This window comes from Salvelinus alpinus, chromosome 18, assembly GCF_045679555.1.
Source record: "Salvelinus alpinus chromosome 18, SLU_Salpinus.1, whole genome shotgun sequence".
Classification (NCBI taxonomy): Eukaryota; Metazoa; Chordata; class Actinopteri; order Salmoniformes; family Salmonidae; genus Salvelinus; species Salvelinus alpinus.
Genome location: NC_092103.1, coordinates 29,977,172 through 29,989,488, shown reverse-complemented (window position 1 = coordinate 29,989,488; position 12,317 = coordinate 29,977,172). Strand labels below are relative to the sequence as shown.

The window sequence follows — 12,317 nt, the reverse complement described above, 5'->3', positions numbered from 1 at the left end:
TCAGTCTTCCCAGCCTGGTGCAGGTCTACAATTTTGTTTCTGGTGTCCTTTGACAGCTCTTTGGTCTTGGTCATAGTGGAGTTTGGAGTGTGACTGTTTGAGGTTGTGGACAGGTGTCTTTTATACTGATAACAAGTTCAAACAGGTGCCATTAATACAGGTAACGAGTGGAGGACAGAGGAGCCTCTTAAAGAAGAAGTTACAGGTCTGTGAGAGCCAGAAATCTTGCTTGTTTGTAGGTGACCAAATACTTATTTTCCACCATAATTTGCAAATAAATTCATAAAAAATCCTACAATGTGATTTTCTGGATTTTTCTTTCTCATTTTGTCTGTCATAGTTGAAGTGTACCTATGATGAATTACAGGCCTCTCTCATCTTTTTAAGTGGGAGAACTTGCACAATTGGTGGCTGACTAAATACTTTTTTGCCCCACTGTAGGTGGGGGCGAAGTGACTATGTATAGATAACAAACAAACAGCGAGTAGTAGCAGGTCAATGTAAATTGTCCGATGGTGAATTTATGAATTGTTCACTAGTCTTATGGTTTGGGGGTAGAAGCTGTTGAGTCCTAGACTTAGCGCTCCAGTACCGCTTACTGTGCAGTAGCAGAGAAACAGTCGATAAATTGGGTGACTGGAGTCTCTGACAATTTTATGGGCAGGAAGCTTGTTACCAGTGATGTACTAGGCCGTTCACACTACCCTCTGTAGTGCCTTACGGTCAGATGCCGAGCAGTTTCCATACCAGGCGGTGATGCAACAGGTCAGGATGCTCTCAATGGTACAGCTGTTGAACCTTTTGAGGATTTGGGGACCCATGCCAAATCTTTTCACTCTCCTGAGGGGGGAAAGGCATTGTCGTGCCCTCTTCACAACTGTCTTGGTATGTTTGGAACATAATAGTTCGTTGGTGATGTGGACACCAAGGAACTTGAAACTCTCGACCCGCTCCACTACAGCCCCGTCGATGTTAATGGGTGCCTGTTCGGCCCGCCTTTTCCTGTAGTCCACGATCAGCTCCTTTGTCTTGCTCACATTGAGGGAGAGGTTGTTGTCCTGGCACCACACTGCCAGTTCTCTGATCTCCTCCCTATAGCCATCTCACCGTTGTCGGGGATCAGACCTACCACTGTTGTGTCGTCAGCAAGCTTAATGATGGTGTTGGAGTCGTGCCTGGACATGCAGTCGTGGGTGAACAGGGAATACAGGAGGGGACTAAGTACACACCCCTGAGGGGCCCCAGTGTTAAGGATCAGAGTGCCAGACGTGTAATTGCCTACCCATATCCCCTGGGGTCGGACCGTCAGGAAGTCCAGGATCCTGTTGCAGAGGGAGGTGTTTAGTCCCAGAGTCCTTAGCTTAGTGATGAGCTTTGTGGGCACTATAGTGTTGAACGCTGAGCTGTAGTCAACGAACAGCATTCTCACATAGGTGTTCCTTTTGTCCAGGTGAGAAAGGGCAGTGTGGAGTGTGATTGAGATTGCGTCGACTGTGGATCTGTTGGGGCGGTATGCAAATTGGAGTGGGTCTAGGGTGTCCGGGAGGATGCTGTTGATGTGAGCCATGACCAGCCTTTCAAAGCACTTCATGGCTACCGACGTGAGTGCCACAGGGCGGTAATCATTTAGGCAGGTTGTCACGCCCTGACCTTAGAGTTCCTTTTCATGTTTCTATTTTGGTTTGGTCAGGGTGTGAGTTGGGGTGGGTATTCTGTGTTCTATTATTTGTATTTCTATGTTTTGGCCGGGTAGGGTTCTCAATCAGGGACAGCTGTCTATCGTTGTCTCTGATTGAGAACCATACTTAGGTAGCCCTTTTTCCCACCTGTCTTGTTGAGAAGTTGACTTTGTTAGGGTCACTATAGCCCGTGTACGCTTCACGGTCGTTTCTTCATTTCTTGTTTTGGTGGCGTCCTTTTATAAATAAAGAAAATGTACGCTCACCACGCTGCACCTTGGTCTTCCTTCAACGACGGCCGTGACACAGGTTACCTTCGCTTCCCTGGGCACAGGGACTATGGTGGGCTGCTTGAAGCATGTAGGTATTACAGACTTGGTCAGGGAGAGGTTGAAAGTGTCAGTGAAGACACTGGACATTTGGTCCGTGCATGCTTTGAGTACACGTCCTGGTAATCCGTCTGGCCCAGCGGCTTTGTGAATGTTGACCTGATTAAAGATTTTGTTCACATCGGCTACTGAGAGCGTTATCACACAGTCATCCAGCTGGTGCTCTCGTGCATGCTTCAGTGTTGCTTGCCTCAAAGTGAGCATAAAAGGCATTTAGCTTGTCTGGTAGGCTCGTGTCACTGGGCAGCTCGCGTCTGGGTTTCCCTTTGTAGTCTGTAATAGTTTTCAAGCCCTGCCACATCCAACGAGCGTCAGAGCCGGTGTAGTAGGAGTCAATCTTAATCCTGTATTGACGCTTTGCTTGTTTGATGGTTCATCTGAGGGCATAGCGGGATTTCTTATAAGCGTCCATGAAGTGCTTTGAGACACTAGTCAAGGATCATATTACCTCTACATTACCTGTCATTCTAGACCAACTTCAATTTGCATACTGCCCCAATAGATCCACAGACAATGCAATCGCCATCGCACTGCCCTATTCTGTCTGTATAAGAGGAATACCTATGTAAGAATGCTGCTCATTGACTATAGCTCAGCCTTCAACACCATCGTACCCTCCAAGCTCATCATTAAGCTCGGGGCCCTGGGTCTGAACACCGCCCTGTGCAACTGGGTCCTGGACTTCCTGACGGGCCGCCCCATGGTGGTGAAGGTAGGAAACAACACTCCCACTTCGCTGATCCTCAACACAGGGGCCCCACAAGGGAGCGTGCTCAGCACCCTCCTGCACTCCCTGTTCACCCATGACTGCATGGCCACGCACATCTCCAGCTCAATCATCAAGTTTGCAGAGGACACAACAGTTGTAGGCCTGATTACCAACAATGACGAGACAGCCTACAGGGAGGAGGTGAGGGCCCTGGCGGAGTGGTGCCAGGAAAACAACCTCTCCCTCAACAAAACAAAGGAGCTGATCATGGACTTCAGGGAACAGCAGAGGGAGCACACCCATATCCACATCGACGGGACCACAGTGGAGTAGCTAAAAAGCTTAAAGTTCCTCGGTGTACACATCACCGACAAACTGAAATGGTCCACTCACACAGACAGTGTGGGGAAGAAGGCGCAACAGCGTCTCTTCAACCTCAGGAGGCTGAAGAAATTTGGCTTGGCCCTCACACACTTTTAGATGCACAATTGAGAGCTGCATGTCAACTGCACTGCTCACAATCACAGGGCTCTCCAGAGGGTGGTGCGGTCTGCCCAACTCATCACCGGAGGCACACTGCCTGCCCTCCAGGACACCTACAGCACCCGATGTGACAGGAAGGCCAAAAAGATCATCAAGGACATCAACCACCCGAGCCACTGCCTGTTCACCCCATTACCATCCAGAAGGTGAGGTCAGTACAGATGCATCAATGCTGAGACCGAGACACTGAAAAACAGCTTCTATCTCAAGGCCATCAGACTGCTAAATAGCCATCTCTAGCCGGCTTCCACCCAGTTACTCATCCCTGCACCTTAGAGGCTGCTTCCCTACAGTATATACATAGACATGGAATCACGCATGCACGCACGCACACACACACGCACGCACGCACACACACACGCACGCACGCACGCACGCACACGCACGCACGCACGCACATGTTACAGCTGCACCTATCTAACCTAGCACAGTACACCTGACAGACATGTTGCACCTAGGCTAATGATTCTGGGTCATGGGTCAAACTCGCCTTCATTTTGCGGTGTTGTTGTCTAGCCAGGTGTCCCATACAGGCAGCCTGTAGGTGAACCAGCCAGACACTGACCAGCTTGTCTCTTTGCTGGTCCAGGTACTTTAACACACCTCGCTTCATAAACACCTGGGGGGAGGACGGGTAGAAAGAAGAGGAGACAGAAAGAGAGTGGAGAGAGAGAGAAGGGAAGAGAGAGAGAGAAGGGGGAGGTAGGGAGGGAGAGAAACAGAGAGGGAGTGAGAGAGAAACAGAGAGGGAGTGAGAGAGAAAGAGAGAGAGAGAGGGAGTGAGAGACAGAGGGAGTGAGAGACAGAAAGAGGGAGAGACAGAGAGAAAGTTACTACAATCAATGTAACTAATCTACAGAGACAGGGTGTGTCAGAGACTAACATTAAGGAGCTCAGTACTCCTAGTCAGAAGCCTCTCTCTCACCCTGCCGGCTCCCAGTACGATACTCTTCTTGTTCAGATCCAGTTCTACCATAAGCTCCTCCACTGCCTTCCTCTCGTCTGGGGTGATGAAAACGGAACCATAGCGTTTCATGACCGGAGGAGACAGAGCCTGGAAACGACACCTGAAGTCACTCAGAGTCATATGTTCCGGATAACCTGAGAGAGAGAGAGAGATGGAATAGGGTGGGTCAGCCATAGCTATACAGGTGAGCACTATGCTGCCACCAAAATATTCCCAAATTATCAACTATATAACCTGTGCAGAATGGCTAACGCTCTGCTAAACTACACTGTGCACATCTATCTGAGGGCTAATTGTAGACTAACACTAACCTGTGCGGTAGAGCTGCAGGGCGGGGAGGATGTGTGTAGAGTGTAGCTGGATCCTGAGAGCAGGGACGTCGAATCCTCCACCACCGCTGTCTGTCTTAGCACCCACACACTGCAGGAACACTGGCCTGGCTCGACGAATCAGATTCAATAGAGCATCCTGGAACGGGGGGTGGCGTGTATTAGGGTAGTTATGGCCTGTAGTTTCACTGATATAAAGTGAGAGTGTGTATTAGGGTAGTTATGGCCTGTAGTTTCACTGATATAAAGTGGGAGTGTGTATTAGGGTACTTACAGCCTGTAGTTTGACTGATTATAAAGTGGGAGTGTGTATTAGGGTACTTACAGCCTGTAGTTTGACTGATTATAAAGTGGGAGTGTGTATTAGGGTACTTACAGCCTGTAGTTTGACTGATTATAAAGTGGGAGTGTGTATTAGGGTACTTACGGCCTGTAGTTTGACTGATATACAGTGGGAGTGTGTATTAGGGTACTTACGGCCTGTAGTTTGACTGATATACAGTGGGAGTGTGTATTAGAGTACTTACGGCCTGTAGTTTGACTGATATACAGTGGGAGTGTGTATTAGGGTACTTACGGCCTGTAGTTTGACTGATATACAGTGGGAGTGTGTATTAGGGTACTTACGGCCTGTAGTTTGACTGATATACAGTGGGAGTGTGTATTAGGGTACTTACGGCCTGTAGTTTGACTGATATACAGTGGGAGTGTGTATTAGGGTACTTACGGCCTGTAGTTTGACTGATATACAGTGGGAGTGTCGGCGTATGGCGGCCATTCCTCCGCTGAAGGTCTTTCTGACGATGCCACTCCTCTGTAGCGAGCGCTGGCTGCCCCCCTCCACCCCTCCCAAACCACGACACAGAGGGGGCACAGAGGCACGGGGGCCGAATAACGCCTTCACTACCCCACTGGAAATGGAGAGAGAGAAAAAGAGGTAGAGGGGTAAAGAGAGGGAGAAAGAGAGGGAGAGAGAGAAAGAGAGGGAGAGAGACAAAGAGTGAGAGAGAAAAAGAGAGGGAGCGAGAGAAAGAGAGTGAGAGGGGGAAAGAGAGGGAGAGAGAGAAAGAGAGGGAGAGGGGGAAAGAGACGGAGAGGGAGAAAGAGAGAGGAGAGAGAGAAACAGAGGGAGAGGGGGAAAGAGAGGGAGAGAGAGAAAGAGAGGGAGAGAGAGAAAGAGAGGCAGAGAGAGAAAGAGAGAGACGGGGAAGGAAAGGGAGAGAGAGAAAGAGGGAGAGGGAGAGAGAGACAAAGAGAGAGAGAGAGAAAAAGAGAGAAAAAGAGGGAGAGAGAAAGAGGGAGAGAGAGAAAGAGAGGGAGAGAGAGAAAGAGAGGGAGAGAGAGAAAGAGAGAGAGGGGGAAAGAAAGGGAGTGAGAGAAAGAAGGGGAGTGAGAGAAAGAGAGGGAGAGAGAGAAAGAGAGGGAGAGGGGGAGAGAGAAAGGGAGAGAGAGAAAGAGAGGGAGAGAGATAGAGAGGGGGAAGGAAAGGGAGAGAGAGAAAGATAGGGAGAGGGAGAGAGGTAGAGGGGTAAAGAGAGGGAGAAAGAGAGGGAGAGATAGAAAGAGAGGGAGAGATAGAAAGAGGGAGAGATAGAAAGAGAGGGAGAGAGAGAAAGAGAGGGAGAGAGAGAAAGAGAGAGAGGGGGAAGGAAAGGGAAAGAGAGAAAGAGAGGGAGAGAAAGAGAGAGAGGGGGAAAGAAAGGGAGAGAGGGAGAGAGAGGTAGAGGGGTAAAGAGAGGGAGAAAGAGAGGGAGAGAGAGAAAGAGAGGGAGAGAGAGAAAGAGAGGGAGAGAGGGAGAGAGAGAAAGAGAGGGAGAGAGAGAAAGAGCGAGAGAGAGAAGGAAAGGCTGAAGCCAACATTTAATTCATTCCCAAAAAAATTATTGGATATAATTTCAATAAACACACATATACATATTTTACACATCTTATAGATCTGAAATAGTTAAATGGATAAAAGCAATATGGTAACATGGTTAGTAATTAGGGCGAAGGGTGGATCTGAGATTCGGCAACACTTACACAGAGGAATTCTGCAACAGTGAGATGGCGTTGAGAGCAGAAGGGTTGTTCTGGACCAGGCTGAACCATCCCGTCAGGTCATATCTGACCGGGTCAGAACCCATCAGGTGGCTAACCTCACACTGTAGGGGCTGTTCACACTGACGCACTGAGGACAGACAAACCAGAGTTTAGAACTGAACTTCGATTCCACCATACAACAGAATCACATGTCCACTGCTGACACAATATCTTCTGTATCACTGAAACTGACAAAACACTGACATACACACTCTCACCCAAACTCTTACACACACTCACACAGCAAAAAACCAACACAGACACCCCCACCTCTCTCCACCCTCCCCACCCTCCCGTCTCACCAGTAGAGCTGTAGTACTGGCAGACTCTCTCCACTCTCTCCACCCTCCCCACCCTCCCGTCTCACCAGTGGAGCTGTAGTACTGGCAGACTCTCTCCACCCTCTCCACCCTCCCCACCCTCCCGTCTCACCAGTAGAGCTGTAGTACTGGCAGACTCTCTCCACTCTCTCCACCCTCCCCACCCTCCCCACCCTCCCGTCTCACCAGTAGAGCTGTAGTACTGGCAGACTCTCTCCACCCTCCCCACCCTCCCGTCTCACCAGTAGAGCTGTAGTACTGGCAGACTCTCTCCACCCTCTCCACCCTCCCGTCTCACCAGTAGAGCTGTAGTACTGGCAGACTCTCTCCACTCTCTCCACCCTCCCCACCCTCCCGTCTCACCAGTAGAGCTGTAGTACTGGCAGACTCTCTCCACCCTCTCCACCCTCCCCACCCTCCCGTCTCACCAGTAGAGCTGTAGTACTGGCAGACTCTCTCCACCCTCTCCACCCTCCCCACCCTCCCGTCTCACCAGTAGAGCTGTAGTACTGGCAGACTCTCTCCACCCTCTCCACCCTCCCCACCCTCCCGTCTCACCAGTAGAGCTGTAGTACTGGGAGACTCTCTCCACCCTCTCCACCCTCCCCACCCTCCCGTCTCACCAGTAGAGCTGTAGTACTGGCAGACTCTCTCCACTCTCTCCACCCTCCCCACCCTCCCGTCTCACCAGTAGAGCTGTAGTACTGGCAGACTCTCTCCACCCTCTCCACCCTCCCCACCCTCCCGTCTCACCAGTGGAGCTGTAGTACTGGCAGACTCTCTCCACTCGCTCCACCCTCCCCACCCTCCCGTCTCACCAGTAGAGCTATAGTACTGGCAGACTCTCTCCACCCTCTCCACCCTCCCCACCCTCCCGTCTCACCAGTAGAGCTGTAGTACTGGCAGACTCTCTCCACCCTCTCCACCCTCCCGTCTCACCAGTGGAGCTGTAGTACTGGCAGACTCTCTCCACCCTCTCCACCCTCCCCACCCTCCCGTCTCACCAGTAGAGCTGTAGTACTGGCAGACTCTCTCCACCCTCTCCACCCTCCCCACCCTCCCGTCTCACCAGTAGAGCTGTAGTACTGCCAGACTCTCTCCACTCTCTCCACCCTCCCCACCCTCCCGTCTCACCAGTAGAGCTGTAGTACTGGCAGACTCTCTCCACTCTCTCCACCCTCCCCACCCTCCCGTCTCACCAGTAGAGCTGTAGTACTGGCAGACTCTCTCCAGCCTCCCCACCCTCCCGTCTCACCAGTGGAGCTGTAGTACTGGCAGACTCTCTCCACTCTCTCCACCCTCCCCACCCTCCCGTCTCACCAGTAGAGCTGTAGTACTGGCAGACTCTCTCCACCCTCTCCACCCTCCCCACCCTCCCGTCTCACCAGTAGAGCTGTAGTACTGGGAGACTCTCTCCACCCTCTCCACCCTCCCCACCCTCCCGTCTCACCAGTAGAGCTGTAGTACTGGCAGACTCTCTCCACTCTCTCCACCCTCCCCACCCTCCCGTCTCACCAGTAGAGCTGTAGTACTGGCAGACTCTCTCCACTCGCTCCACCCTCCCCACCCTCCCGTCTCACCAGTAGAGCTGTAGTACTGGCAAACTCTCTCCACCCTCTCCACCCTCCCCACCCTCCCGTCTCACCAGTAGAGCTGTAGTACTGGCAGACTCTCTCCACCCTCTCCACCCTCCCGTCTCACCAGTGGAGCTGTAGTACTGGCAGACTCTCTCCACCCTCTCCACCCTCCCCACCCTCCCGTCTCACCAGTAGAGCTGTAGTACTGGCAGACTCTCTCCACCCTCTCCACCCTCCCCACCCTCCCGTCTCACCAGTAGAGCTGTAGTACTGCCAGACTCTCTCCACTCTCTCCACCCTCCCCACCCTCCCGTCTCACCAGTAGAGCTGTAGTACTGGCAGACTCTCTCCACTCTCTCCACCCTCCCCACCCTCCCGTCTCACCAGTAGAGCTGTAGTACTGGCAGACTCTCTCCAGCCTCCCCACCCTCCCGTCTCACCAGTGGAGCTGTAGTACTGGCAGACTCTCTCCACTCTCTCCACCCTCCCCACCCTCCCGTCTCACCAGTAGAGCTGTAGTACTGGCAGACTCTCTCCACCCTCTCCACCCTCCCCACCCTCCCGTCTCACCAGTAGAGCTGTAGTACTGGGAGACTCTCTCCACCCTCTCCACCCTCCCCACCCTCCCGTCTCACCAGTAGAGCTGTAGTACTGGCAGACTCTCTCCACTCTCTCCACCCTCCCCACCCTCCCGTCTCACCAGTAGAGCTGTAGTACTGGCAGACTCTCTCCACCCTCTCCACCCTCCCCACCCTCCCGTCTCACCAGTGGAGCTGTAGTACTGGCAGACTCTCTCCACTCGCTCCACCCTCCCCACCCTCCCGTCTCACCAGTAGAGCTATAGTACTGGCAGACTCTCTCCACCCTCTCCACCCTCCCCACCCTCCCGTCTCACCAGTAGAGCTGTAGTACTGGCAGACTCTCTCCACCCTCTCCACCCTCCCGTCTCACCAGTGGAGCTGTAGTACTGGCAGACTCTCTCCACCCTCTCCACCCTCCCCACCCTCCCGTCTCACCAGTAGAGCTGTAGTACTGGCAGACTCTCTCCACCCTCTCCACCCTCCCCACCCTCCCGTCTCACCAGTAGAGCTGTAGTACTGCCAGACTCTCTCCACTCTCTCCACCCTCCCCACCCTCCCGTCTCACCAGTAGAGCTGTAGTACTGGCAGACTCTCTCCACTCTCTCCACCCTCCCCACCCTCCCGTCTCACCAGTAGAGCTGTAGTACTGGCAGACTCTCTCCAGCCTCCCCACCCTTCCGTCTCACCAGTGGAGCTGTAGTACTGGCAGACTCTCTCCACTCTCTCCACCCTCCCCACCCTCCCGTCTCACCAGTAGAGCTGTAGTACTGGCAGACTCTCTCCACCCTCTCCACCCTCCCCACCCTCCCGTCTCACCAGTAGAGCTGTAGTACTGGCAGACTCTCTCCACTCTCTCCACCCTCCCCACCCTCCCGTCTCACCAGTAGAGCTGTAGTACTGGCAGACTCTCTCCACCCTCTCCACCCTCCCCACCCTCCCGTCTCACCAGTAGAGCTGTAGTACTGGCAGACTCTCTCCACTCTCTCCACCCTCCCCACCCTCCCGTCTCACCAGTGGAGCTGTAGTACTGGCAGACTCTCTCCAGGACAGTGTTTTCTGTCGATCCTGGAGTCACCATCTCCTCATCCAGAACCCACAGCAGTCCTCTGGGGTCTCCCTCCGCCCCTCGCACCTACCACAAACACACACCATGTTCATCTGGCGAGGCTAGTCTGTGCCCGGAACACTGTGCCCGGAACACTGTGCCCGGAACACTGTGTGGCACACTGGACGATTAGTGGAAGTTCTCAGAAAGGGTTTCAGAGCTGTAGTCTCTCTACTGTTGGTTATTGACGTGTGCTGTGTGTGTTAGGTACAGGCTAGCAGACAGTTGTGTGTGTTATAGGTACAGGCGAGCAGACAGTTGTGTGTGTGTGTGTTAGGTACAGGCTAGCAGACAGTTGTGTGTGTGTTAGGTACAGGCTAGCAGACAGTTGTGTGTGTTATAGGTACAGGCTAGCAGACAGTTGTGTGTGTTATAGGTACAGGCTAGCAGACAGTTGTGTGTGTGTGTGTGTGTGTGTGTTAGGTACAGGCTAGCAGATAGTTGTGTGTGTTATAGGTACAGGCTAGCAGACAGTTGTGTGTGTGTTAGGTACAGGCTAGCAGACAGTTGTGTGTGTGTTAGGTACAGGCTAGCAGACAGTTGTGTGTGTTATAGGTACAGGCTAGCAGACAGTTGTGTGTGTGTTAGGTACAGGCTAGCAGACAGTTGTTTGTGTGTGTGTTAGGTACAGGCTAGCAGACAGTTGTGTGTGTGTTAGGTACAGGCTAGCAGACAGTTGTGTGTGTTATAGGTACAGGCTAGCAGACAGTTGTGTGTGTTATAGGTACAGGCTAGCAGACTGTTGTGTGTGTGTTAGGTGCAGGTAGCAGACGGTTGTGTGTGTGTTAGGTGCAGGTAGCAGACTGTTGTGTGTGTTACCTGTAGAGCAGGCTGGTCTATGGAGGACACCACCTCAGCAGGACTGGTCTCTGGAGCTTCAAAGTCTACTTGAACTCTGTCCTGGATCAACAGAACAGTACACACTCTTAGCAGTCATACAGGTGAACCGGTAACACATTACATGAGTGTGTGTGTGTGTGTTACTGTACCTGTGCGTATCTTTCCAGTGTGTGTGTGAAGGTGTGTGTGTAGTAGTACTCCAGCAGTCTCTCTTGTAGGTAGTTATGACAAAGTTCAGACCAGCCTGCAGCCCTCTCCTCTCCACTGTGTCTGGGGTTGCGGAGGCCTGGAGTGTCCACCACCATCACAGAGGCTAATGTCAGCTGCTGAGAGCTCAGAGCCCTGGGGGGAGACAGCAGGAAACACCCAGGTCTCACCTCACCACATATACTCAGGTATAGAGATACTACACTGCCTGAGGTGGCTCTACATCACAACTCCACAAACAGATGACTCTTGATACTCTGTACTCTACTAGTCTTGATCAGGCAAAAATAAAAGGTGTGTGTGATGACAGAACGTGTGTGTGTACCTGTTGATAAGTGACACTATAGCCGTGAAGAGTTCGTCGTACAGTCCAGAAGCCATGCCATCTACACACTGAGTAGCACTCATCCTGGGACCTAGACAGAGAGAGAGATAGAGAGAGAGGTGGGGCAGACACACAGGATGAGGCAGAGTGACCAGCCTGTTCTCATAGACTAGACGTAACATAGTAAATGTAAATCCGGGACACTCAAATAAGTATGATATGTTATCTTTGGTATGGTTACATAAGACAGATGGTTACTTAATTTACTTAATACCCATCCCGGATCCGGGAGCATCCTCATCAAAAAAGCTGACTAGCATAGCCTAGCCTAACGGGACAGGGATATCATATAATATAATTTTCATGAAATCACAAGTCCAATACAGCAAATGAAAGATAAACATCTTGTGAATCCAGCCATCATTTCCGATTTTTTAAATGTTTTACAGCGAAAACACAATATGTATTTATATTAGCTAACCACAATAGCCAAACACACAACGGCATATTTTCACCATGTTTCCACCGCATAGGTAGCTTTCACAAAACCCACAAATAGAGATAAAATGAATCACTAACCTTGAACAACTTCATCAGATGACAGTCTTATAACATCATGTTATACAATACATTTATGTTTTGTTCGAAAATGTGCATATTTATA

The 12,317-nt window shown here is 51.6% G+C and overlaps 1 protein-coding gene across 4 annotated transcripts in view; it reads right to left on the bottom strand.

Annotated features, from left to right (window-relative positions):
- Nucleotides 1-12,317, bottom strand: part of LOC139544162 (unconventional myosin-XVIIIb-like) — a 59,077-nt gene that overhangs the window by 28,054 nt on the left and 18,706 nt on the right. For all 4 annotated transcript variants that reach the window (XM_071350961.1, XM_071350964.1, XM_071350965.1 and 1 more), the window contains 9 exons: nucleotides 11,654-11,744; nucleotides 11,271-11,463; nucleotides 11,101-11,181; nucleotides 10,188-10,308; nucleotides 6,639-6,786; nucleotides 5,344-5,527; nucleotides 4,599-4,755; nucleotides 4,246-4,421; nucleotides 3,811-3,939 (listed from right to left, as the gene is read on the bottom strand). In XM_071350961.1, the coding sequence (XP_071207062.1) occupies nucleotides 3,811-3,939; nucleotides 4,246-4,421; nucleotides 4,599-4,755; nucleotides 5,344-5,527; nucleotides 6,639-6,786; nucleotides 10,188-10,308; nucleotides 11,101-11,181; nucleotides 11,271-11,463; nucleotides 11,654-11,744 (1,280 nt within the window). The remainder of the gene's footprint in view (nucleotides 1-3,810; nucleotides 3,940-4,245; nucleotides 4,422-4,598; nucleotides 4,756-5,343; nucleotides 5,528-6,638; nucleotides 6,787-10,187; nucleotides 10,309-11,100; nucleotides 11,182-11,270; nucleotides 11,464-11,653; nucleotides 11,745-12,317) is intronic.